Below are 27180 nucleotides of genomic sequence, written 5' to 3'. Positions count from 1 at the left end.
GTGTCTCCCAAAGCAACCTGGCCACATCCCAAAGCTGCTCACGTCCTCCTAAAGCAACGCGGCTGGGTCCCAACGCCATGTATTTGGGTCCCAAAGACGCCCACGTGCTCCCAGAGCAATGTGTCTGAGTCAAAAGCAACGTGGCCACATCTCAAAAGTGCTCACACATGCTCCCAAACAACGTGGTCCAGTCCCAGAGCAACGCAGCCAGGTCCCAAAAACACTCACGCGCTCCCAAAGCAATGTGGCCGGGTCCCAACACCGTGTCTTTGGGTCCCAAAGATGCTCATGTGCCCCCAAACAATGTGGCCGGGTCCCAACACCATGTCTTTGGGTCCCAAAGGTGCTCATGTGCCCCCAAAGCAACGTGGCTGGGTCCCAACACCGTGTCTTTGGGTCCCAAAGGTGCTCATGTGCCCCCAAAGCAACGTGGCCGGGTCCCAACACCGTGTCTTTGGGTCCCAAAGGTGCTCATGTGCCCCCAAAGCAACGTGGCCGGGTCCCAACACCATGCCTTTGGGTCCTAACACCGTGTCTTTGGGTCCCAAAGGTGCTCATGTGCCCCCAAAGCAACGTGGCTGGGTCCCAACACCGTGTCTTTGGGTCCCAAAGGTGCTCATGTGCCCCCAAAGCAACGTGGCTGGGTCCCAACACCGTGTCTTTGGGTCCCAAAGGTGCTCATGTGCCCCCAAAGCAACGTGGCCGGGTCCCAACACCACGCCTTTGGGTCCCAAAGGTGCTCATGTGCCCCCAAAGCAACGTGGCCGGGTCCCAACACCGTGTCTTTGGGTCCCAAAGGTGCTCATGTGCCCCCAAAGCAACGTGGCCGGGTCCCAACACCATGTCTTTGGGTCCTAACACCGTGTCTTTGGGTCCCAAAGGTGCTCATGTGCCCCCAAAGCAACGTGGCCGGGTCCCAACACCGTGCCTTTGGGTCCCAAAGCTGCTCATGTGCCCCCAAAGCAACGTGGCCGGGTCCCAACACCATGTCTTTGGGTCCCAAAGCTGCTCATGTGCCCCCAAAGCAACGTGGCCGGGTCCCAACACCATGTCTTTGGGTCCCAAAGGTGCTCATGTGCCCCCAAAGCAACGTGGCCGGGTCCCAACACCATGCCTTTGGGTCCCAAAGCTGCTCATGTGCCCCCAAAGCAACGTGGCCGGGTCCCAACACCATGTCTTTGGGTCCCAAAGCTGCTCATGTGCCCCCAAAGCAACGTGGCCGGGTCCCAACACCGTGTCTTTGGGTCCCAAAGGTGCTCATGTACCCCCAAAGCAACGTGGCCGGGTCCCAACACCATGTCTTTGGGTCCCAAAGGTGCTCATGTGCCCCCAAAGCAACGTGGCCGGGTCCCAACACCGTGTCTTTGGGTCCCAAAGGTGCTCATGTGCCCCCAAAGCAACGTGGCCGGGTCCCAACACCGTGTCTTTGGGTCCCAAAGGTGCTCATGTGCCCCCAAAGCAACGTGGCCGGGTCCCAACACCATGCCTTTGGGTCCCAAAGCTGCTCATGTACCCCGAAAGCAACGTGGCCGGGTCCCAACACCATGTCTTTGGGTCCCAAAGGTGCTCATGTGCCCCCAAAGCAACGTGGCCGGGTCCCAACACCATGTCTTTGGGTCCCAAAGCTGCTCATGTGCCCCCAAAGCAACGTGGCCGGGTCCCAACACCGTGTCTTTGGGTCCCAAAGGTGCTCATGTGCCCCCAAAGCAACGTGGCCGGGTCCCAACACCATGCCTTTGGGTCCCAAAGGTGCTCATGTACCCCGAAAGCAACGTGGCCGGGTCCCAACACCGTGCCTTTGGGTCCTAACACCGTGTCTTAGGGTCCCAAAGGTGCTCATGTGCCCCCAAAGCAACGTGGCCGGGTCCCAACACCGTGCCTTTGGGTCCTAAAGGTGCTCATGTGCCCCCAAAGCAACGTGGCCGGGTCCCAACACCGTGTCTTTTGGTCCCAACACCATGTCTTTGGGTCCCAAAGGTGCTCATGTGCCCCCAAAGCAACGTGGCCGGGTCCCAACACCATGTCTTTGGGTCCTAACACCGTGTCTTTGGGTCCCAAAGCTGCTCATGTGCCCCCAAAGCAACGTGGCCGGGTCCCAACACCGTGCCTTTGGGTCCCAAAGGTGCTCGTGTGCCCCCAGAGCAACGTGGCCGGGTCCCAACACCGTGTCTTTGGGTCCCAAAGGTGCTCGTGCGCCCCCAAAGCAACGTGGCCGGGTCCCAACACCGTGTCTTTGGGTCCCAAAGGTGCTCATGTGCCCCCAAAGCAACGTGGCCGGGTCCCAACACCATGTCTTTGGGTCCCAACACCATGTCTTTGGGTCCCAAAGGTGCTCATGTGCCCCCAAAGCAACGTGGCCGGGTCCCAACACCGTGTCTTTGGGTCCCAAAGGTGCTCGTGTGCCCCCAAAGCAACGTGGCCAGGTCCCAACACCATGTCTTTGGGTCCCAACACCATGTCTTTGGGTCCCAAAGGTGCTCATGTGCCCCCAAAGCAACGTGGCCGGGTCCCAACACCGTGTCTTTGGGTCCCAAAGGTGCTCATGTGCCCCCAAAGCAACGTGGCCGGGTCCCAACACCATGTCTTTGGGTCCCAACACCATGTCTTTGGGTCCCAAAGGTGCTCATGTGCCCCCAAAGCAACGTGGCCGGGTCCCAACACCGTGTCTTTGGGTCCCAAAGGTGCTCATGTGCCCCCAAAGCAACGTGGCCGGGTCCCAACACCATGCCTTTGGGTCCCAAAGGTGCTCATGTGCCCCCAAAGCAACGTGGCCGGGTCCCAACACCGTGTCTTTGGGTCCCAAAGGTGCTCGTGTGCCCCCAAAGCAACGTGGCCGGGTCCCAACACCGTGTCTTTGGGTCCCAAAGGTGCTCGTGTGCCCCCAAAGCAACGTGGCCAGGTCCCAACACCATGTCTTTGGGTCCCAAAGGTGCTCGTGTGCCCCCAAAGCAACGTGGCCGGGTCCCAACACCGTGTCTTTGGGTCCCAAAGGTGCTCGTGCGCCCCCAAAGCAATGTGGCCGGGTCCCAACACCGTGTCTTTGGGTCCCAAAGGTGCTCATGTGCCCCCAAAGCAACGTGGCCGGGTCCCAACACCATGTCTTTGGGTCCTAACACCGTGTCTTTGGGTCCCAAAGGTGCTCATGTGCCCCCAAAGCAACGTGGCCAGGTCCCAACACCATGTCTTTGGGTCCTAACACCGTGTCTTTGGGTCCCAAAGGTGCTCATGTGCCCCCAAAGCAACGTGGCCAGGTCCCAACACCATGTCTTTGGGTCCCAAAGGTGCTCGTGTGCCCCCAAAGCAACGTGGCCGGGTCCCAACACCATGTCTTTGGGTCCCAAAGGTGCTCGTGCGTCCCCAAAGCAATGTGGCCGGGTCCCAACACCGTGCCTTTGGGTCCCAAAGGTGCTCATGTGCCCCCAAAGCAACGTGGCCGGGTCCCAACACCATGTCTTTGGGTCCCAACACCATGTCTTTGGGTCCCAAAGGTGCTCATGTGCCCCCAAAGCAACGTGGCCAGGTCCCAACACCATGTCTTTGGGTCCTAACACCATGTCTTTGGGTCCCAAAGGTGCTCATGTGCCCCCAAAGCAACGTGGCCGGGTCCCAACACCGTGTCTTTGGGTCCCAAAGGTGCTCATGTGCCCCCAAAGCAACGTGGCCGGGTCCCAACACCATGTCTTTGGGTCCCAACACCATGTCTTTGGGTCCCAAAGGTGCTCATGTGCCCCCAAAGCAACGTGGCCGGGTCCCAACACCATGTCTTTGGGTCCTAACACCGTGCCTTTGGGTCCCAAAGGTGCTCATGTGCCCCCAAAGCAACGTGGCCGGGTCCCAACACCATGTCTTTGGGTCCTAACACCGTGCCTTTGGGTCCCAAAGGTGCTCATGTGCCCCCAAAGCAACGTGGCCGGGTCCCAACACCATGTCTTTGGGTCCCAAAGGTGCTCATGTGCCCCCAAAGCAACGTGGCCGGGTCCCAACACCATGTCTTTGGGTCCCAACACCGTGTCTTTGGATCCCAAAGGTGCTCATGTGCCCCCAAAGCAACGTGGCCGGGTCCCAACACCGTGTCTTTGGGTCCTAACACCGTGCCTTTGGGTCCCAAAGGTGCTCATGTGCCCCCAAAGCAACGTGCCTTTGGGTCCTAACACCGTGCCTTTGGGTCCCAAAGGTGCTCATGTGCCCCCAAAGCAACGTGGCCGGGTCCCAACACCATGCCTTTGGGTCCCAAAGCTGCTCATGTGCCCCAAAGCAACGTGGCCGGGTCCCAACACCGTGCCTTTGGGTCCCAAAGGTGCTCATGTGCCCCCAAAGCAACGTGGCCGGGTCCCAACACCGTGCCTTTGGGTCCCAAAGGTGCTCATGTGCCCCCAAAGCAACGTGGCCGGGTCCCAACACCGTGTCTTTGGGTCCCAAAGGTGCTCATGTGCCCCCAAAGCAACGTGGCCGGGTCCCAACACCGTGTCTTTGGGTCCCAAAGGTGCTCATGTGCCCCCAAAGCAACGTGGCCGGGTCCCAACACCATGTCTTTGGGTCCCAACACCGTGCCTTTGGGTCCCAAAGGTGCTCAGAGGCTCCCAAACAACGTGGCCGGGTGCCAGAGCCACGAGCCGGGTCCCAGACGCTCACGTGCTCCCAAAGCCACGCAGCCGGGGACGCTGCCAGCCCTCTGGCCACGCAGCCATCAGCCCCGTGCCCGTCGCTCACCTCGTTCTTGGCGGGGGGGTCGGGGGTGCCGGTTTTCTTGATGGCGGCCGCCTGGATGGCGCTGCCGGCCAGCGTGGCGATGACCTGGCCCTGGGCATTGAGCAGCAGCTGGGGCGTCACTGTCTGTACCTGCAGGTTCTGGGCCGGCAGAGCGGCCGTGGCAGGGCTGGCTGCCGCCATCCCGGGGGGGTTCACCACCCATGGCAGGGTCCCGATCACCTGGGTGAAGGGAGGAGAGCCAGGGCTGGGTGGGGGCTGCACCCTGCAAACACCCTTCCCCGGTGTGGGGACACCGGCTGCGTCCGTCTCCTCCTTCTCCAGGAGAAACAACGGCGGGGCGGGGGGCAGCCGGTGGCGGGGGTGGGTTTGCCAAAGCAGGTCCCTCCCCAGCGGTACCTGGCCCTGGGCGTTGGTCAGGATCTGGCCTGTGATGCCCTGCACGCTGGAGATGGTGTTTGCGATCACAGGGGCAGCTGCCAAGGAGCCCAGGAGCTGGGTTTGGCCCCCGAGAGAAGCCGCGCTGATCTGCGGAGAACCGAAAGCCGGGGGTCAGAGACACGGGAGGCACCCCAGGCCACCGCGTCCCCCCGCGCGCGGCCGGCCACCCCCGCTCCCACGGCAGCGTGACTCCCGCCTCGCCGCCGTGATGGGATGCGGCCCCTGGACGTCCTTAAATCCATCCTTTAGATTTTGCTTAAAGCAAAGCTGCCCACTCGGTCGCTCGTCGTTCGCCAGGGATGGGGAAACTGAGGCTGGGATCGTGCCTCGTGCCCCGGGAGATGACGGCTGAATCAGAGCGCTTCGTCCCTGGGGAAGCACGACTTCTCGCGGCTCCGCGGCCACGTAAGGCGCCGGTTAAAGGCGAGCAGGTGCCGAACTCGCCCGGCTCCACGCCGCGGGCTGCCAGGCTCCTTACTATGCCAGGGTTAAAGGCAAATCCGGCAGGTTGGACGGTGATCTGGGTCTGCGTCTCTAACGGCTTGGCCACGGGTGGCGTGGGCGCTGCGGCGGGCTGTGGCAGGATGGGGGGCTGGCCGGGCGTAGTGGGGAAGATGCTGGGGGGCTGGAGGGGGGGCCGGGGCTGGACCGCAGCCTGCAGCGGCTGGGCAGGCTGCACCGGCGCTTGGATGGCTGTGTTCAGTACGGCGGCGGCTGCAAAGCAAGGAGACGGAGAGAGCGTGAGCCGGGGGGGAGACAGGGACGCCGGCGAGGCCCTGAGCTCGGTGTCCCCCCCACTTCTCCCTGTCCCTTCCCAAAGGGAACCAAAGCGCCAGGTGATTCATCTCCGCATGCTCGTGTTATTGGAGCGAAAGGTCCCCCCAGCTCCCGTGAACCGGAGCCGAGCCCCTCTGCCACAGCGGGACTCGTCCTGCCCGGCTGGAGCGCTGGGTCTAACTCAGCCCAGGTGCTGCTGCTGGCACAGAGGGTGAGGGGCACCTCCGGGGGCCCACCGAGACGGTGGGATTCGTACCGTGTACGAATCGCTCCTGGGACAGGCTCCTTCTCTCGCGGGAGCTCGAGAGGAGATGACTCCCTCTAACAGGGACGGGCACAACCCTGCCCCGGGCACTGCCGGAGGGGCACTGATCCCCCGCTCTCGTGCCCGCAGGTGTCCCCACCGACAGAACCACACCCGCTGCAACGGGGTGCCGTACCCAGAGCCCCAGAGCTAACCCGGACCTCACATCCCACCCCTGTGCGCTGCCTTCCTCCCTGCCGCCGTCCTCATCCTGCCCTCCCCTTCTCCCACCACGCTCCTGGCACCTTTTGTACTCGGGGAGCCGCAAACGAGTCCCCCAAACTAAACGCCATTTCGGACGCCTCCTGGAGAGGACGGCGTGGATTTGGCACGAGCTGGGGGAGGACGAATTAAGGAGGCTGCAAAGCAGAAGAGTGCCGGTTACCTTGCAAATTGGCTATAGGTGGTTTGAAAATTCCCCCTGTAGGAGAAGCAGCCGTCAATCCGGGAAGGGCAGCGACCGTTGCTGTAGGAAATGTCCACACAGCCAGCCCCTGCTGACCTGCCACTTGACCTGCAATACTGATGGGGATAAGAAGAGGTTGAGTAACTGTCCCTGCTGGAACCATTACTCCTGTCACAACTGTTGCTAAGTTTTCCTGAGTCAAGACCTGCAAAAGTAAACAAGATTTAAAAAAGAACAAAAATCAACGCCACTGCAGATAGCATCAGCGGAGCATAAGTCTTTGTAAAGGGGCGCGCAGACCCGGCGGCCGGGCGGCCCGGGGTCCCTCCCATCTCAGCAGCTGGGTTCCCAGCTCCGCGGAGCCCCCTCTCCGTGGGGAAACGGGGTGGGGGGATCCCCCCCTGCCCTCGCGAAACCACCCGACGCGCCTCTGGCAGCACCTCGGCGGCACAAGGCCCTTGGTGAGGGCGCCAAGCAGAGGGAAACCGCCTTGGTTCGGGGTGTAGGTCCTACACTCCGCGCCACGAGCGGTCGTCTCTGCCCTTGGGGTTTGCCTACAGCAAGCGGACGCTTCCCCAGGGGTCCCCGCTGTGTCCCCCCGCTCCACCCCGGCCCTCTCCCGTCCCGCTCCGCGGCTGCGGGGTAGTTACCTGCGGGGTGGCTTGCACGGCCAGCGGGGCCAACGTCTGCGGCTGCTGGCTCGTGGCGTGGCTGAAGGTGCCGACGGAGGGGATGGTGCTGGGGGATGCTCCGGCCGCCGGTTTGGCTTTGCCTGGGGAAGGGCAGAGGAGGCGGGTTGGAGAGATGCTGCCGGTTGAGCGAGAGCAGCTCGTCTGCGTAAAGGATGGGGGCGAGGGTGGGGGGCACCCAAATTACGCACACCCAGGGAATGAACACCCTCCCACGGGTGTCCCGGGGGAGACGCAGCCCCACGGAGCCAGCGTGAAACCCGGCGCGGGGCACCCTCAGGAGCGGCGCTCCGGGTCCCCCAAGGCGGGGTCACTGCCCAGGTTACGGGACATGGGGGGGGACATTTGGAGGCTTCTTACGGGATGTTTTGGGGAGGAGGCAAAGGAGGGAGAGGTTGGGGTCACTTGGGGAGGAATAAGCACGGGAAATAGAGGGGTTAAGGGGATAAAAAGGAGCGGTCGCGTGTGAGCGGTTTGCTGGGCTGTGCGCGCCGCTCTCCGGCTGTCGGATGCGGCAGGAGATATTTTCCTCTGCCAGCTCGGAAACCAGCAGCAACGAAAGCGGTGTCAGCCCCTGATCCGCTCACCAGGGAACGGGGGGCTGGAAAGGGAAGGGGCCGAGACCGCCCGGCCAGCGGCCGGCAGAGGGGGGTCCCCTGCGGGCTGAGCTTCGTCCGGTGCCCTTCAACCCTCTGCCCGAACTCACAGAATATATTCATATTTCTTAGTTATCGTGAACATCCGAGTAAAAAGAAACCTTGCTCCTAATCCTTATTTATTACTGGCAAAAGACCTACTTGTTTTTTGAGCAACCTCTTGTATTTATTCTGCTCCAGTTCTAATAATGGCAACCCTCGAGTACAAAATCCACTTAATCCTCTTCTATTTTTGTAAGAAGAAAAACACCCTTTTCCTGCCTTTTCCTTTGGCAGAAAAAAAGTTTTACCAAATAAATACTTTTCTCAGCTACGAGCCAGATGTTTCTCAGGTTTGGTTTCTCGCCCAGAAATAACTACAGGTCTGCAAGATTTAAAAAAGCTTTAAAAAAGCCTTTTTTTTTTTATTTTCTAAATTAAATTTCCTACCAAAACCAAGCCCAGACAACACCCAGCGCTTCCCAAATCTCCAAGACCGTGCTACGGGGCGGCGACGCTGCCAGGTGCGGTGGGTTTTGTGCAGCCTGCCGTGCTTTTACTCCCCTCCAGCCGTGACAGCAGGACCGGAGCATCCCCCAGCACGGGGGGGCACCTCTTACCCACCTCCTCTTACCCACCGGCCTCACACAAGCTACAATCCTGCCCGTTTTCTTTCGGAAAAAGCACGGGGGTCTGGTTGTGCTCCGAATACAGCACGGAGGTGACGACCAGAGAAAAGTCCTATTAATAAGTAAAGCACGAGAGCGGCAGGAGAGGGGACGGGGCAGGAGCGCTTGCGGGCGGCTTCAGGATGGATCTGCAGGAGGATGGGGGTCCTGGCCAAAAAGCAGCGAGGAATAAAGCGGGATGTCCCCGAAGGCTTATTTCCAGAGCTGCGTCCCCACGCGAGAAGTGATGTACCCGCAGCAAGCTCAGCGCCCCGGGGCGAGGGGCAGAGGAAACCCAAGCCCCTGCTCTACGCGGCTGCAGGGAAACCGAGCTCCCCGGCAAAACACCTCGTCAACAAACGTCCTCTCTATTTTAAGCGCATGTTTGAGGGCTATCCTCAGTGCCGGATGCTCTTTCCCATCAGCTCCCGGAGAAGGAATTGGTTTTGCTAACTCCTCAGCCGGGGATGGGGATGCTGCAGAGCAGGGCGTGTGTCTGCCTGCACCGGCGGGCGCAGCTCGTCCTCCCGGCTCCGACCCAGCGGTCCAGAGCCCAGCTTCGCTTGCGGGGATGGATGGAGCAGGGGCAGCCCAGGGAATGAGCCCCGGAGGAGGGAAAGCGTCTTACCGGCCGCCTCCCCGCTGCATGAGCTCTGGGTGCTGGGTGGGACGTCCTCTCTGCCCGGGTGGCCGGTCTCTCCCGGGGAGCCCCGCGCTACCTCCCCTGGTGGCATCTCCAAGGCTTTCCGGTCCTCCTCGGCCGGGATCGGGGTGTCCACGCCGACCTCCAGCACTCGGATGGTTTCATGGCTGGACATGACAATAACCTGCAAACACACCCCAAAATGCCCATCAGCTCCAGGCACCCGAACCCACGGCCGTGTCCCACGGGGCAGGGCTTAGGATGACCCTTAAAGCAAGCAGAGCCCGCGCCATCCCCTCGGGGAGGGACGGGCGGGGCCGTCGCAGCCCCTCCAGCGCCTCGCTGCTTCAGTTAATCAGCAGCTTCTGGGCTCTGATAACCCCAGCTCTGCGTGCGCTGGCGAATGACGCCTTCAGCAGGTAAAACACGGCTGTTGGGGGCCGCAGCACCCCCGGCAGTGCCGTACCCGCAGCACCAGAGCGAGCGCTGACCCTGCAGAGCCCTGTGGCTCCGACCCGGGGTCAGGCGAGCCCTTTGAGTCACGAGACAATTTCCCCCATGTGACGTTACTTGGGGACACACAGGGAGTGACGAGCAGAGATCCCTGCTCCTCCTCCAGCTCTCCCACGGCTGCAAGCAGCCGAGCCTTGGAGCAAAGACCCCTTGCGAACAGCTGCCGCAGCTTCACCAGGCTGCCGGGACGAGGACCTCGCGCCTCCTCTTCATCATTAAAAAACCCCTGAGATGAGGCAGCCAGGCTCCAAAAGGTGGAGCTGACCGTCTGCGTGCCCCAGCGTGGGGGCAAGCAGGCTGGCTGTGAGTGTGGGGCAGGCGCAAGGTGGGTTTTCACCCCGCGCAGTGGGGCTCAGGCTGTCGCTGAACCCCAGCTTCCCCCTCCTTGGCCCTCCCGGTTGCGTGGGGTGCGAAGGGGTGCAGCGGGGACGGAGCCGCTGATTCCCATACCTGCTCGTTGACCGTCAGCGAAGCCTCCTGGGGCTGCACGGCTTCGGTGTCCATGGTGTCCCGGCGAAGGTGGGAGAGGGCTCAGACCTTCCACATGCTGCAAGTGGGGGACACGGGAGGGCGCGTCACTGACCCGGCGAGTGGCTCGGGGGGTCACGCGCTGGCTCCACCCGGGGTGTGGAGCAAACCTCTCCCACCGCCTCCCCGCTCCCCTCTGGCTCCATCACCCACCTCTCCCGCTCTGTGCTGGCCCCGGCTGTGATATTGGAAAGCACAGAGCTTGCTAATGCCCTCCTGCCCCGCACCCAGGGGACGCACGCTCCTCCCCGGGGAGGCTTTGGTGTCTCAGTACCTCCCACCCTCTTGGCAAAGAGGTCACGGATGTGGGGTAGTATAATTTATTGGGTGAGCATCAAATATACAGGCAGCGGAGCAAGGGAAGGGTTATTCCAAGGGCCAAGCCTTTCCCCACCTCTCCGCTCTGGGAGATGAGGATGCCAGTCCTACAGCCTGCTGTGAAAGCCCTAAAAAACCAGGCAAAGCCCAGGTGAAACTTCCCGTGCTCCCTATCTGAAGCCAGAGCAGGTCCCCGAAGTCTCCACGTGACACTCAGCAGCTCTCCCAAGCCCCTGCCGCTGGCCACAAGGAGTAGGAGAGTCCATTTGCTCTTTCCTGAGGGGACCTAAATTGATGGGGATACTTCATTATGCCGGTGAAACGAGTCGTCGGCGGAGGGAAGGGGCTCGGCCCACCTGTTGGAAGGCAACTCTTCCTTTTCCTTCATTAACTCTTTTGGTCACGTATTGTCCCCTCGCTGCCTTGCAGAAGCATAATTGCCTTTATAAGAGGCTTATGAATTTTTTATTAGGAACGTCTCAGGGATGCATTTAACCAGCCAGCCCGGATGACATTCAGAATTACTCGATGCGTGTGCGACGGTGTCCTCGTTTGTGTAACAGCTCGGGAGCCTGGGGGCACGCTGGCGCTGGTAGGCGCAGCCAGACCCCAGCTCTCCCTGCCCGAGCTGTCCCAGAACGCTGGGCAGCGCCTGCCCACCTCCAGCCTGGTGCCGACCGCCGCTGCCCTGGGCCCGATCCTTCCTCTGCCCCCAGGAGGGGTGCTGGCATCACACGGAGCGGCCAGCTCAGCCCTCAGCCAGCTCTGCAAATCTGAGCGTGTGAAACGGAGGCAGAGCTCGGACGGAGCCTCCCTGGGCTCACAACTCATCCCAAAGGGAATTTCAGCCCCGAACTCATGTTAGCTCATTTCATGCAGCGGTTTTTACTTCTCCCAGGGAATCCGGCGTGGTGCGGGCATCCCCTGCCGCTCCGCTCCGCTGCGATGCGCCGGCCCGGCCCGGCAGCCCGTCCAGGATCCAGCTAACGCCTCTCGGTGCTGTTTTACCAGACCTTTATCGTTTCTGTGTGCCTCAGAAGCCACCAGGCTCCTGCTGAGGCCACTGAGCATATCCTGAGCCGGAGCCGGCATTTGTATGCAATTAGTAAACAAAGTCATTCGGATCCTGTTGATCCAAAGGGGCCTAAATTGAATTAAGAGCCAAACTCTCATTTGAAACGCAACAGGGGCCGAGCATCTAATTCCCTTAGGCTGGCTTTTGTGCCCACCACTTGTTATTTATTATCTGCAGCGAAGTGACGCTTGGGGTCCCGGCAGAGACGGGCTATTTGCTTCACCAGCTCACCGCGGCTCTCCCCCGTCCTTGGCCCTGCCAGGCTCAGCCCAAAAGCTGACACAGGACCCAGAACCAGACCCGCTGCCAGAGTCAGCCAGGACTTTTAGAGCAGCCGGTGACTGATCTCCAGTAGCTGCTGTGAATTTTTAAACTTGGCCTTAGCTTCAGAGCAGACAAACACCTTGGGATGCCGGTGCACACTTTAATTAACAATTTATTCTAGTGCAACAGAGAACGGAGCAAGGGGCGAGCAAGTGGCTTTCGCAGGCAGCTGGCATTATTAAAAGTTAATGAGCTCTCCAGCAGCCGGGCTGGGCACACGGCGAGGAAGCCGGAGCGAGGGATAGCTGTGCTGCCTGCAAGGGGCAGGCAGCGCAGGCACCCAGAAAGACAAAGGAGCAAAGCGTCCCGCCGCAAGAAGAGCGAGCAGGGGAAGCAAAACGCTCCAGAGGAGCTTTCTGAACTTCTCTGGAGAGCAGCTGGCAACAGGAAGGGTTGTTGGGGGCACAGAGGGGGTTCTGACCCTATGTCCTGCTGAATTCACCCCACAGGGTGTGACCCACTTGCTCCACGTAGCCGCTATATATCATTTTATCTGCCCTCTGCATCACCGGACCACGCTGGCCCCGACGGATCCCGGCACAAGCACAGCAGCCCTCGGGGCTTTGCTAAGGAGGAGCAACCCCCCAGCTCCTGTGGCAGCTTTTTCCTACACCTGAGCCGGGAAGAGGTGGGAAAGCTTTGTCCCGTTGCCTCCCCGCCACCGTCGCTGCCCCAGGGATCCCTCCTGCCTGTCACACAGGGATCTGCATTAGAGGGGGCAGGCTGCCCCAAACTGGCATCCCAAACCGGCAGGCGAGGGCACAGCGGCTGCGGTCGGGAGGGAAGGGGCGGCCGGGGGGGTGCTCGGTCTGTGGGGAGCCCCTTCCCGCACAGCCGGGGCACGTCCAAAACCCAAACCCACCCGTGGAGCCACTGGGGAGCAGAGCCCGGAGCGGACGGGGAGCCCCGGGCTGCTGCGCGGGGAGCCCGGAGCCGAAATCCTGTGGGATGGCCGAGGCTGCGGGGATCTCCGGGGCAGCGTGGGGAGCGGCGGCAGCCCCGGGTACTCACTCACTGTTTGCTCTGGGGTGAAAGGACCCTCCCGGCAGGAGACGGGGCTGGCTGCTGCGTCCTGCTCCTCGGGACGGGCTGCTGGCCTTCGGCGCTCCGGGCTTACGCTGTAGGGAAAGAAAAACCAGAGCTGTCTCGGTGCCGAGCTCTGCCTGCTCCTGCGCCGCCCGAGGGCGTTGAGGGGCAACAGGGTCCCGTGCGCCAGGCTCCTGGCGAGAGGGGATGCCTCAAAAGCAACCCCATCCTCACAGCTTAATTCTCCCTTTTGCTCCCCACGGCTGCTGAAGGAGCTTTGGGAACTCGAGCCGAAGCGGCCAGCTGCCCCTAAAGCCTGCGGCACCGAAAAGTTACCGCCCGCGTTGGCTTTGCTCGGAGCCTCGGGGTTTGCTGACGTAAGGAGCACCAGGCGCCGCCGCCGCAAACACCAGCCCTCGCCGCCATCCATCCCCATCCATCCCGGTCCGAGTTACAGAGCCTCCCTCAGAACCGCAGATTTATTCTAGCGCGACCGGAGCAGCGAAAGGCTGAAGAGGGCAATAATATCCCTGCTCCGACGGATGAATTATCTCCGTGCGAGCCGCGGATCTGCTCAGGCCTGTCCCGTGGGGGAAGACTCAAATAACGCGGAGAGAAGAGGAGAGAGAGGGTGTTTTTTTTTCTTCTCGGTGCCGTGCAAAGAGACCAATTAGTGTGGCAGACAATTAAACAGACATTTCATAATGTCAGGCTCGATGCGGTTTGGTGGCGTGCTTCGGATTTCGGAGTGGGCTGCTTCTTTAGCAGACGTTCGGCGGGTCGGCACTACCATTTCATTTCGTTTCTTCACACTTTTTTATTTTTTTTTTTTTTAATGCAATTAATGGGACAAATAATTTGTCCAGATGGTGGTGTTAAGTGCACGCAGCAAGAAGACAGCCATTTCGCAACAGATGGCGGCAAGGAAATGAAATGCACAAAATAATAATAATAATATTTAAAAAAGAAAAAAAGAAAGAAGGGGGGGGGGGGAGAAGGATAATTTAAGACGCTCCGAGTCTCACCGTGAATATAACTGCCGTGTTAATTACAAGTGTTGATGAATCAGAGATGTAGCCACTTGGATTCCAAGTGGGTGGAAATCTAAGTTTGAACAAACTTGCCACAGGTGAGAAACCCTGAGAGGTTAATTAAACCTGCTCCGCGCAGAAGACATTCTGGACACGGCTACGGCTCGCTAATTACCCACTGTCGTTATCCGGGATTAATTCCTTCGGACAGACACGCCGCTCCCAGGCTGAGGAGTTTGACCGCGCCGTAAGCAGACGAGCCCTAAAAGCCGGTGCTACGACACCGGTTCCCGCCCCGAGGCGGGTTCACACGCCCGCACCCCAACGGGGCAAGAGGCACGGGCGCCCCGACGCCTCCCGGCGAAGCCATCGCCGACGCAAAGGGGGACGGGCGCAGGCCGCGGGAAACGAAGCGCTACGAGCGCCCGCGGCGCGGGCTCGCCAGCTCGCCGGGTATTTTTCACCGTGTTCGGAGCAGAAAGATCCAGGCTGGAAACGCCGCCATCAGCGTGAATTATTTCTCAAAGCACACTTGAGGTGTCACAGTGGTGCAGACCCGGACCGAAGCGCACCCGAGCAGTTTGCAAGGTTTTTTTCCTTCCTCACAAATCAGCTTCCCTCTTAAAACGCCTTTTCGCCCTTCTAAACTTGATCGCTTTTGAGACTTTACAGCGTTTACTGATGGGGAAACTGAGGCAGGGGACGCGACGCGGCGCGTTGCTGCCAGCAGACCTCAAAGCCACCCACCTGCGACAGCGACGCGCGTCCCGGGGCTGCCTGGCCAGCGTCCCCGCGCCCGGGCTCACCCTCCGCGAGCCGGGAGGAGAAACAAAACCGGGCATTTTCTTCTGGTGGAAGCGGAGCCGAACTGGCCAGCCCCAACCTCCGAATCAAAACCTTTCCGCTAAGCAGCAAAACGATGTAAATGTGATTTCCACCCCATTTCCCCCCGTTCTTTTGGCCCTGCACCAAACCCCCCAGCTCGTACCACGGTTGGGCCCCAGGTCCGGGAACAGGACGGCAGGCAGCCGATGTAGAGCCTTGCTAAGCACGGTTTTACAGCCAGCTCTAAAACTCCTGAAGGTTGGGGCTGTAAGGGAAAGCTGGCAGCATCCATACTGGCAGGATGGTGAAATGTTTTTTAGGACAGAGGGGTTTTTTTCCACAGGGAGGCTTTTGGAGGAGACACGGCAGCTCCCCAGCGATCCTCAGCCATGGCGTTGGGTCAACTTCATGCCTGGAAAACCCTGTGCCAGGGTTGGGGCAGCCAAATCCCAAAGGAGAGGCCAGGAAAACTCAGCCCGCGGCCCAACTCACCTTCCAACGCCAGCGAAAAGGCGCAGCGGGGGGTCGCCATAAAGTTTATCAAGCAAACCGAGGGGGTACGTTGAGCCTGACGCGTGGCCACGGGGAGCCTGCCGGGGCAGGAGCCGGCTCGGGAATTTGCATCGGTGGAGAAAATGGAGCTGCTGACACGTAGCGGGCACTTCCCAGCCTGGATTATCTCACCCGAGAGATGCAAGTGGCCTGGGAGCAGGGGATGGGGAGGTTGGTCAGCATCGATTTGGCCCCAGCCTGCATAAAGCTGCCAGGGACGAGCCCTGGGGCAAGCGCAGCTCGCTCCAACGCCCCGATCCCGAGCAGAAATAGGGGCGATCCTTTAATCGCTTCATCAGAGCGTCCGCTGCCTGGGCAAGGGTGAGGAAATACCTGGCAGAGGGTCCCAAAACCAGCTTGAAAAAAGGAGGAAAACCCGAAACCAGTTGACTGGGCTTTCCTGCCAGTTTGGCGGTTTAACTCCGTTATTTGCAAAATCCTCTTTGCAGCATTAAGCATTTTTCTCCCGGCCATGGCGTGTTTTTTCACGCATGGGAAGATGCGTGGCAGGCTGGCGTGCTGCGTCCCGCTCTGCTACCACCAGCCTGCGCGGCCTGGCTTGAATCTCTTCGTTTTTGCTTTTCTTCCCACCTTCACGGGGTTTTGGGGGGCAAAAGCCTGACCCCCAATAAACCCTCCTGCCTGTGTGGTCATGCCAAGGGTGACGGGGTTCCCCTCTTCGCTGCCTGTTTGCAGTGCAGACCCTGGCTGGCTTGTCCTGCCGGCTGCCGTGCGGTGCCGGGCACAGGGAAGCGCCGGATCAGCTTACGGTGACTTCCCAGGAATCTGCTCCTTTCTCCAGAGAGACGGGAAAATATTTTTATTCCCACTACACAGAGACGGAGGAGATGACGGGATTAAGTTCACCTCCCAAGGTCATGCCAGAGGAACATGGCAAAACCAGGAGCAGATTTCGGATCTCCCAAGCCGCTGCACTCGGAGCTCCCATCTGTCTCCCCCAGAGCAGCGCCCAGAGCATCTCTCACTCTCTGTCCGCCCCCCCGCCCCGGGACTGGAACCCCCTTGAGGGACCAGGACATCTCAGAGAGACATCACGGGCAGCTTGGGGGGCACAGGACCCCCGCACTGAGCCTACGGTCCCATGAAACGCAACGTGGGGGGCAGCGCTCTGCCCCTCATCACCCCTTTTAAAGCGGGGTTCATCAGCTGAAGACCAACCCTGACCCTGAGGTGGCGGCGGCTGCAGGTGCTGGGGACGGGTCTAAGTGTGGTGGGGGACGGCCCCTCTCCTCCCCTCCACGGGGAAGGAGCGAATGCAGCCCCCCCATCACATTTCTTGCCACCCTCCCCGGACGGATGGGGTCCACCGTACCCCGTGCAGTCCCCCCCCCAACCCCCTGCGCTGTCGGATCTCTGCCAGCCGGGGCTCTGCAGTCCCCAGGGAAGGTCCCCCCCACCCCAACGTGCAAACTGAGGGGCTCGGGGTGCCCGTGGGAGCTGCCCCCAGGGCAGCGAACCCCCTGCAGGAGTGCACAACCCCCCCACAGCACCCCATGTTCCACCCCGCACTATGCTGGAGCACCCCAAAATGCACTTATACCCTCCCGGCCCTACTCTCCATCCACCCCCCCGGAGCTCTGCTCACCCCCTGGGGTGCCTGGGCACCCAGCTCCCTGCCTGGCACCTGCACCCCAAGGTTTGGGGCCTCTCCCCCATCTCCCACCCTGGGGGTCCCTTTGCCCTGCCCCGGCAGGACCCCAACACTGGCCCCCTGTCCTGCCCCCCCAGCACTGTTGAGCCCCAACCCTGTTTCTCCTCTCCTGCACCCCAAATCCCATCTCCTGCAGCTCCCAATTTCTCCTGCTCCCCACCCCCACCTCCGAGCCCTCCCCAGGGCAATCACCCCCTTTCCCTGCCCTGGGGTTCACCAGCCCACTCTTTCCCCCTTTCCTGGGCACCCCCAGCTCCGGGGTCCCCCCAGGGACCCCCACCTAGCCGTGGTCTCCCCTGGCATCCCCTAATCCTAACCCGCCCATTCCACTGCCCCCCATCTGCACCCCCCCCCACTCTTAGTCTGTGTCTGTCCCCAATTCTCTCCAATTTCCCACACCCCAAACCCAGTGACCCCGCTCCAAGTCCCACCCCCACAATCCCCATGCCCCCCCAACCCTACCGACTTGCCTTTTCCCCCAGAAAATCCAGGCATCCCCCCAAAATAATCCTGGCGCCCCCCCAACCTGCCTTTCCCCCAAATAATCCTGGTGCCTCCCCAAACCTGCTTTTAACACCCCCCCCAAATCCACGCAATCCCCCAAAATCCCACTGTACTCCCCAAACCTGCTTTTACCCCCCCAAAATACCGGTGCCCCTCCCAAACCTGCCTTTCCCCCAAAAAATCCCGGTGCCCCCCCCAAAACCTGCCTTTCCTTCCCCAAAATCCTTGTGCCCCCCCCAAACCTGCCTTTCCCCCAAAAAATCCCGGTGCCCCCCCCAAACCTGCCTTCCCCCCAAAAAATCCTTGTGCCCCCCCAAACCTGCCTTTCCCCCAAAAAATCCCGGTGCCCCCCCAAACTTGCCTTCCCCCCAAACCTGCCTTTCCTTCCCCAAAATCCCGGTGCCCCCCCAAACCTGCCTTTCCCCCAAAAAATCCCTGTGCCCCCCCAAACAATTCCCGGTGCCCCCCCAAACCTGCCTTCCCCCCCAAAAATCCTTGTGCTCCCCCAAACCTGCCTTTCCTTCCCCAAAATCCCGGTGCCCCCCAAACCTGCCTTTCCCCCAAAAAAATCCCGGTGCCCCCCCAGACCTGCCTTTCCTTCCCCAAAATCCCGGTGCCCCCCCAACCCGCCTTCCCCCCCAAATCCCGGCGCCCCCCCCCAGCGCTGCACCCCGCTCTCCACCGTTCTCCCCTCCGCGCCGGTTCCCCCCCCCCCGCCCCATATCACTCTTTATCATAAATATATAAATTATGCTAATTACGGCATTGCATATTCACCGCGGCGGGGCCCGCCGCCCCCCGCCCGCCCCGGCCCCGCTCCGGCCCCGCACTCACCGCGCCGCCGGCGCCGGGCGCTCGCCGCGGGGGGCTGCGGGGGGCTGCGGGGGGCTCCGCGCCGCTCCGCGCCGCTCCGCGCCTTCCCCCTCTGCCGGGGAATAATTAAAAATTCATCTCACAGCGGCGGCGGCGGCGGCACAAAGGGGAGGGAGGCGGGAGGGGGGGGCGGCGGGAGGCGGGGAGCGGCCCCGGGACCCCCGTGCCCGAGGCGGGGGACCCCGCGGGGGGCGGGGGAGGAATTGGGGTGGGGGCGACGGGGCGGGGGGTTCTGGGGTGGGTTTTTTTCCCCGCTGGGGTTGAGCGGGTTTGGGCTGTGGGTTTTTTTTCCCCTCCTCCGGGGGCATTTTTTAGCTGCTGCGTCATGAACATAATTTATGCGCAGGCCTTTGCCGCATCCGCGGGGCTGCCGCGCTGCCCGCCGCCGCCGGGGGCGCAGGGGGGCCCCCTGGCCCGCAGCCCCCCCGCCCCGGGTCCCCCGGACCAGAGGCACCCCAGGGCCCCAAGAGCCCCCCCAGCCCCGAGACCCCCGGACCAGAGGCACCCCAGGGCCCCAAGAGCCCCCCCAGCCCCGAGACCCCCGGACCAGAGGCACCCCAGGGCCCCAAGAGCCCCCCCAGCCCCGAGACCCCCGGACCAGAGGCACCCCTGAGCCCCAAGAGCCCCCCCAGCCCCGAGACCCCCGGACCAGAGGCACCCCAGGGCCCCAAGAGCCCCCCCAGCCCCGAGACCCCCGGACCAGAGGCACCCCAGGGCCCCAAGAGCCCCCCCAGCCCCGAGACCCCCGGACCAGAGGCACCCCAGGGCCCCAAGAGCCCCCCCAGCCCCGAGACCCCCGGACCAGAGGCACCCCAGGGCCCCAAGAGCCCCCCCAGCCCCGAGACCCCCGGACCAGAGGCACCCCAGGGCCCCAAGAGCCCCCCCAGCCCCAAAACGCCCAGACCAGAGGCACCCCTGAGCCCCAAGAGCCCCCCCAGCCCCGAGACCCCCGGACCAGAGGCACCCCTGAGCCCCCAGCCCCAAGACCCCCGGACCAGAGGCACCCCTGAGCCCCAAGAGCCCCCCCAGCCCCGAGATCCCCGGACCAGAGGCACCCCTGAGCCCCAAGAGCCCCCGGACCAGAGGCACCCCAGAGCCCCCCCAGCCCCGAGACCCCCGGACCAGAGGCACCCCTGAGCCCCAAGAGCACCCCCAGCCCCGAGACCCCCAGACCAGAGGCACCCCTGAGCCTCAAGAGCCCCCCCAGCCCCAAAACGCCCAGAGGTGCCCCTGAGCCCCCAGCCCCAAAACGCCCAGACCAGAGGCACCCCAGACTCCCCAGCCCTGAGACGCCCGGACCAGAGGCACCCCAGAGCCCCCCCAGCCCCAAGACCCCCAGACCAGAAACACCCCTGAGCCCCAAGACCCCCGGACCAGAGACGCCCCTGAGCCCCAAGAGCCCCCCCAGCCCCAAGACCCCCAGACCAGAGACACCCCAAATCCCTCAGCCCTGAGACCCTCAGACCAGAGACCCCCCAGAGCCCCCCCAGCCCCAAGACCCCCGGACCAGAGACACCCCTGAGCCCCAAGAGCCCCCCCAGCCCCGAGACCCTCAGACCAGAGACCTCAGCCCTGAGACCCTCAGACCAGAGACCCCGCCCAGAGCCCTGACACCCACCAGTGACCCCCCAGACACCAAAGTCCAAAGACACTGCAGCCCTGAGACCCCCAAACCAGAGACCCCGCAGAGCCCACAACCCGCAGACTCCCCCCAACCCTGAGACCCCAGAGCCCCAAGCCCATGAACAAGAGACAACCCAGACCCCAGAGCCAGAGCCCCAAGCCCAGAGACCTCCCCAGACCCCAAAGCCTGAGCCACCAGCCCTAAGACCCCCCCAGCCCTGAGACCTCAAAGAGCCCCCAGACCCTAAAGCCAGAGCTCCCTCCAACTCCAAGACCCCCAAAGCCAAAGCTCCCCAAACCTGAAAATGAGAGCTTCCTCCAACCCCCAGGCCCCAAACCCAGAGACCCCCAAGTCAGAGCTCCACAGCCTGGGACTCCCCAAAACCAGACACCTCCCCCCAATCAAAGGCCCCCCAAATCCCAAACTCCCCAAAAAAAGAGCACCCCAAGCCTGGAGGTCCCCCAGAGTCACTCCAGCCCAGAGACACCCCCTATAACAGGAGCACCTCCCACCCTGGGGACCTCCCAACCCAGGGCATCTCAAATCCAGAGCCCCCCCAAACCCAGAGCACCCCCCAACCTAGAACTCCCCCAAACTCAGAGCCAAAATCCCAGACGTTCTCAGTCCTGTCCCAGAAACCCAGAAGCTCCCAAAAGCCAAACACTGGAGCCCAAATCACTGCCCCCCTCCAAAAGCCAGAGCCCCCCAAATCCCAGACCCCCCCAAGATTCAGATCCCCCAGAACACGGATGCGCCCAATCCCAGACTCCCCTAAAACTCAGACCCTGAAGTGCCGGGAGACCCCAAAACCTGCAGCCTCCCACCCCCAACTCCCCCAAAGCCCAGACCCTGAAATCCCAGACTCCCCCAAACCCCAGCCTGGTTAAATCCCTGCTTCTCCCAAAACCCAGAGCCCCCCTCCCCAGCCCCACTCCCAGCAGCAACCCCCCCAGCTTTGGGGTCACCCCAAGCAGCCATGTCCCCGATCTCCCAGGGTGGGTGCTGGGGGAGCCCCCAGCTCTGCACCACCCCGCAAGATCACGCCCGGAGCAGCCCTCCTGACCCCAGCTCCGAGCCGGCTCATCAAAACCCTAATACAGCATTTCATCATCATACATTAATATATTAATCATCACATTAACATGAAGCACCCCGGGGCAGCACAAAGGATTTAATTTGCTCCCCTGCACACCCCCCCCCCCCCCATTAAACGCTTTCCTTCAAGGCCGCGGCTTGGGATAGAGCCCGGGTGCCGAACCCGCTGCCTGCCAGGGCTCGGGGCTTTGGTTTAAGTAATCAAACCACCCCAAAAACCTTCCTGAGGCTTTAAAGTGGGAGCTGGAGGCAGGGGCCTGGGCGGGAGCAGCGCCTGCCTTCGCCCGGGGAAGCCACAGTAATAATTCAAGACACTCCATCTTCCCGGCATAGCATTAGCTCCAGATCCAGCCTCCCAGCATAATATGCAGGGGGCTGAGCTCGGCGCGCTGGCCGGCATCCCGCTCCCTGCACCGGGCTGCGGCGGGGTCGCGGCCGACCCTCCGCGGCCGCACGTCCCAGGGCGAGGGATGCCAGGCGCTCCTGCCCTCCCCCGGGCTCACAACAGTCCGGGGTGGGCTTCGGACCCCACGCTTAGAGCTGCTCTGAAAACGAGGTTTATTTAAACCAGCTCCCTGACCTGCACCTACAGGACCTCGGGACACCCGTGGAGTCCCAAAAAGAAGGATGCACGTAGCCTCTGGCACCCACCTCGTCCGCAGCAGCACCCTCCCGCAGGGACGAGGCGGGATCCGTCACGGCGCGATAACGGGGATCGCGGCGGCTGCCCCCAACGCGTGCCCGCTCACCGCCCGTGCCAAGGTCGAGCCTAAAGGCGGGAGGCTGCAGGGCTGCTCCGGGGGCGAAGCAATAAACAGGCAGCGAGAGCTCAGGGGCCGAGGCCGCGATTTGCTTCTGGGTGTCTCCGAGAGGGAAAAAAGCTACCGGAGGCTCTCTGAATCCTACCAGTAATTTTAATTCCGAGGCACGATGGTGCGCCCTTGCGCGAGGCACGCCGCCCGGGAGCTAGTCCTGGTCCTGGGGACGCGTCCGCCGGCTCGGAGGGACTTGGGGTTTTTGCAGACTGGGTGAAGGAGCGAGGAAATAGGCGCCGTAAAGGGAACTCAGGTGCAACTTTAACCCCGTCGCTACGTAATTAAAAGGAAGAAGAAAACTATTGCTGTAATTGCAAAGCTCATTAGAAGCGCAGGTGCGATTCTGCAGCTTTTCAAGCCAACTTATGGACCAATTATAGCTTGTTTGGAATCATTAAAAAGAAAGGAAGCGGAGTATATTATTATCTTGCATTCTGTGTCTTTTACAATTTTAAATTTGTAACTTCCTCCTTATCTGCTGGCAGGAAAAAAGGAGGGGGGTAAAAAATAAAGAAGGGACAAAAACTCCAACATAACATTGCAGTTATTGGCACCTCTCGAAAACGAGCGCAGCTTGATAAAGCCAAATCATTTTTACTTCTTTCCCGTCCCTATTAGCCGGAAAGAATTAGACCACCTGTCTCTCCCTGCAGAAAAAACTAAGGGGATAATTTAAATCCTTGCCTCGTAACACACCTTTTTTGGAGTCCATTGTAAGCGATTCGCAGCGGGCTCCCCCGATCCCCCCCGAGCGAACGCGCACGTTAGCACGGACCTAACAGGCAGCCCCGTTACACAGGCGCCAACGCCACGCGCGGCTCTTCCGAGGCGAAGCCCATCCCACGCCCTCTCCTGCGCGCGCAGAAACGCTTCGGGAATTAGCGTCACTTAGGCTGGCCTAGCCTCTTAGTACCGACTTAATATGATAATATTAGCGCCGATTAGCACCTACCGCCGCAGCCTACGCTCGGATTCAACGGGAATTAAGCGAGCGCTTAACGCCTGGCAGAGGTTAACGCCGAGGCGCGAGTATTAACAACCCAGCAGCCAGCGCTGACCGCGCTGTCGCTAATAATCGAATTAGCTACGTTAAGGCATCTTTCGCCCGAGCACGGCTGTTATTTGAGACTGCAGCGCAATCCTGCCGAGAGCCTGGTTTGCATATGCCGTACCGTGATTATGAATATTTAAATACTTCCATCGAGTTGCATTTCAGGCTCATTTACATACATTGGCATATTGGTTAATATAACGCATATGGGGAAAAGGGTGCAGGGCGCATTATTAATTTTTCTTGAAGAGGAATTCATTTTGAGCGCTGAAAAGCTTTTTTTTTTTCTCTTCAGGAAAATAGCTCATTTGGGGGGGGTGGGGGGTGGGATTTTAATTAACTCTTTGACAGGAATATCCGGGAAAACTAACCCAGCGACGGCAAGAATGTGTCCTTTGTTCCAGAGCTTGCTCTGCCGACGAGAACTCTTGGTAGGTGACCAAATTAAGATTGCAGCCTTCTTGCCTGTGCTTCTTTCGCTGACTTGGCTGCTCTAATCACACGCAGGAATGGGTCAGAGGAGAGTTTGCACCTGACCTTGCAGTTTCTGGCACATCTGATTTGCTACAGAAAAGCTTTCCAGCCCTGCAAGGAACATATATGCCACAAACCAGCTAATTCCAGTTGTTCCAAGAACTTAAATGACTCAAAGTGCAGGAAAAAGTGAGCCAGGAGTTTATCTTGTCTTCCACGCTGCAAAGCGACTCCCGTTGCCCACAGACGTCCCTGAACCTGAACTTAAGCGTGTGCTTTTTAAAGACCGCAGGGGGGCTTAACGCAGCTTTGTTGGTGCCACGATCAATGCGGCCTCTGCCTCGCTTCCCCTTAAAGCTGGAAAACGGGCTTTAAAATTTCCATCGGATTCTTCAGGCCGCTTTGTAGCGTCGGGTGAAATCCGGTCCCGACAACGCCAAGCGCGGGACCCCCTCGATTTCAGCGGCGGGAGAAGGAAGGGGGACATTTTCCCTAGGTGGAAGATACGATCCAGTAATTAACAACTGCTTATTCATTATTTTTATGTAATTAATTATAGCCCTACACCCATAGGGCGCTCTCTGCCTCATAGTACCTCTCGCTTCTGATTACTCGCATGAGTAAAGTTTCACGAACACGTACCTGCTTGTAAGGCCACCGATACCAGCTGAGTTTTACTGCCACTTTATTTTTTGCTCCCACCTCATTTTTGCTACCTTAAGTAGCAAACAACGGGTATTATCGCGGCCAGCTCTGCTTCTAATCAGGCTTAAATAACCCCGCGCTGTGTAAATAAGGACTTTCAGCGTGGCCCTTCGCTCACCCAAAAACGCAGACTCGGCCATTTAGGCTTTTATCTGGCTCGCGCGTTATCGGCGCAGCGCCGGCGGCGCGTCAGGCTCTTTGCAGACCCGTCCCCTTTGCCTTTCAGAAGCGCCCAGCGTGGGAAGCAAAGTCCGCTGGCGCGCGGCCAGGCATCCAGACACCGCCTCGACTTTTCCAGGTTTCCATTTCAGGGCTGCACACACGGTGCGAGACAACCCATGAGCTGATCTTTTCAGAGCTTTTGACGTTTACTGGAGGGTTGGTTCCCCCCCGCCCCGCCCCTTGGAGTCCCGAGAAGCCCTTAAAGGAGGTAATCAGCGATAAAAATACAAATAAAAACAATCCCAAGGGATTTGAAGGCAGGTGCCGCTGAAGAGCCCGGCTCCACTGAATGGAAAGCTTTCTCCTCGCTTTTCCCGTGCAAAGCAATTCCACTCTTCCTTTGCAAGGGAGTTTTCTGTGTAGTGATAGCAGAAGAGTGGGAAAAGGCACGTTTCTTAGAATAAATCAAGGTCTGAAGCCAGGAGCTGCTGAACAGGCTTTACCCTGAGCTGTTCCAGCAGGCTCTGGGCCTTCGCAGGGTTGGGTTTGTGAAGACACCAGCGCTCAGTTCCTCAGAAATCACCCTCCTTCTCCCTTCCTGGGGATATTCTCACCTTCACAGTGCTTAACTACGACCCACCTCACTCCACGTTTCCGTGGGCAGATTTCAAGCCATCTCCTCTCCCACTTTTGAGGGTAAATATTTTTTTTTTTACAGTTCCTGTACAGTTGCAAGGTGAAGAACATTTTCTAGGCATGAATTATTGATGCAGCCCTCCCAGGCACACCAGCCAGCGTGCATATTCATCAGGCAGCCGGTACATTATTCATGAGAAGTTCACTTAAATAGGGAAGAGAACAATGATATTGTTGACTGAGACGCCTGAAAAATAGCTCGAAAACCAGAGTTGTGCCCTCAAACTGGCCAAACTGCAGCAAGTCAGTCCATCAAAATTACAAAAAAAAGAGGGTTTTACACTTTAAGGGTGTATCTTTATTGCGGTCCTTTCATTGCGATCCTTATATGTTATTTTTTGAAACAAGGCTTTACATGTAGAACTACTGGATTGCGTCATACCTTCTCTGTGCACAGCTCCACGCCTCCACCTGCACCTTCTGCTGGCGGATCGATCTTCAGCAGTGACACCTGCAACACATTTTTATAACAGCATTTAGGCCCTGTAACTCATCCCAAATTCATTAAAGATTATCACGAGAAACCTCACTCTCCTCCTTTAACCCCATGATGGTTTTAAGCCGAGGTAGATGCCAGAGCTTTGTTGAACTGGGCTGGTATCGAGAGCAGGGACTGCCCACTCTTCCAAACGTGGCCCTAAACACGAGGCAAAAAAGTGCTTGAATCAAAGAGATGTTTTATTTCCATAAATCCACTGATGTCTCTCCTGTGCCGTTGCTGGATGAAGGGGAACAGAAGCACAGAACAAGCCGAGAATACATGCCTGACTGCATCTTCAGGTGCTTGGCAGCGTTTTGGCTACACTTTGGGCAGGAAGGGGAAACTACGGGCACCTCAGAAAGGGCCCAGCTCTTCACGTGCCCCACGTGTTGGGGGAGACCACGCTGAAGCCAACAGGTCCCATGGCAGGATGTTGCCCCCCAAAAGGAGGGTCTCAGGGGGCTCCCTGCTGCAGGGAGGCAGAGAACGGGATCCTGTGGAGGGCCCCGGGATGGTCTTGGGGCTTGTACCAATAACCACAAGGACACGGTTTAGAAGAACCAACATAACCTGGAGCCGAAGCTGCAGTCGCCAACTGTTAGCACAGTCGCTGCGCTAACGAGCAGCTCTGCCTGCTGCTGCTTCACACAGTCCTTAAGGCTTAATTAAGCTTAACAATATTTGGAGGTTACCAACCACTTCAGTTGATCTTTTATGCATGAACTCGGAGGCGGCTTCCTTCACTGGGTGCAATTCAGGAGGAGGCAGGGAGAGAGCTGGGAGCTCCCTTGCCCACCAGCTTCCCCAGTGCTGTCCCAGGCCCTGGGACAGCTCTTGCCTGGCAGGGCAGGCAGCTGGGATGGGTCCTGCTGGGGGACCCCTGCCTCGGCTATGGGCCTTGAGGGGCACCCCCGCCCCCAGATCCTGCTTATGGTCCCCCCTCTATGCTGGGGCCTGCATGGGGACAACCCCCCACCCCAAAGCCCTGCCCAGGACCCCCTCCCTCACCTTAAGCCCTGCCTAAGGGCCCCTCTCAGGTCTAGCCACTAGTCCAGGCTCTGCCTAGGACCCTCATCCCCTCCCCAGCCCTACTCAGATGCTCATTCACCGCTGGGGCCTGCCTGGGGACCCCTCCACTACACTAGGCCCTAGCCAGGACATGTCCCACCCCCCCAGGCCCTGCTTAAGGCCCCCTCTTACCCCTTAGGCCTCCCCACTACTCCAGGCCCTGTCTAGGCCCCACTTAGGGGCCCCTTTCACCCTGGAGCCTACCTAGAGGTCCCACCCAGGCCTTACTGACGGCCCCCCCAGTGCTCCAGGCCCTCTCTAGGCCCCACTTAGCGGCCCCCTTCACCCTGGAGCCTACCTAGAGGTGTCCCCCCAGACCCTACTTAACCACCCCACCCCCCCAATCCTTAGGCCTCCGCAATACTCCAGACCCTGTCTAGGCCCAGCTTAGGGAGCCCACTCACCCTGGGGCCTACCTAGCACTCCCACCCAGGCCTTGCTTAAGGCCCCCCCCACCCTGCCTCAAGCCCTGAGAGACCCCATCGCCCCCTCGCCGCT

The 27180-nt window shown here is 60.3% G+C and overlaps 1 protein-coding gene across 1 annotated transcript in view; it reads right to left on the bottom strand.

Moving 5' to 3' along the window:
* POU6F1 (POU class 6 homeobox 1) overlaps positions 1–26929 on the bottom strand; it is a 30877-nt gene extending 3948 nt beyond the window's left edge. The window contains 12 exon segments of the mRNA XM_075075641.1: positions 4711–4929; positions 5107–5235; positions 5627–5862; positions 6615–6840; positions 7286–7407; positions 9256–9454; positions 10234–10308; positions 10311–10330; positions 13040–13061; positions 13063–13146; positions 25516–25584; positions 26311–26929. Coding sequence (XP_074931742.1) covers positions 4711–4929; positions 5107–5235; positions 5627–5862; positions 6615–6840; positions 7286–7407; positions 9256–9454; positions 10234–10308; positions 10311–10330; positions 13040–13061; positions 13063–13146; positions 25516–25584; positions 26311–26334 — 1425 coding nt within the window. The 5' untranslated portion in view covers positions 26335–26929.
* Positions 26930–27180: the final 251 nt, after the last annotated feature.

Source organism: Phalacrocorax aristotelis, chromosome 26 (genome assembly GCF_949628215.1).
Source record: "Phalacrocorax aristotelis chromosome 26, bGulAri2.1, whole genome shotgun sequence".
In the NCBI taxonomy this organism is placed as follows: Eukaryota; Metazoa; Chordata; class Aves; order Suliformes; family Phalacrocoracidae; genus Phalacrocorax; species Phalacrocorax aristotelis.
This window is presented reverse-complemented; position numbering and strand designations above follow the sequence as displayed.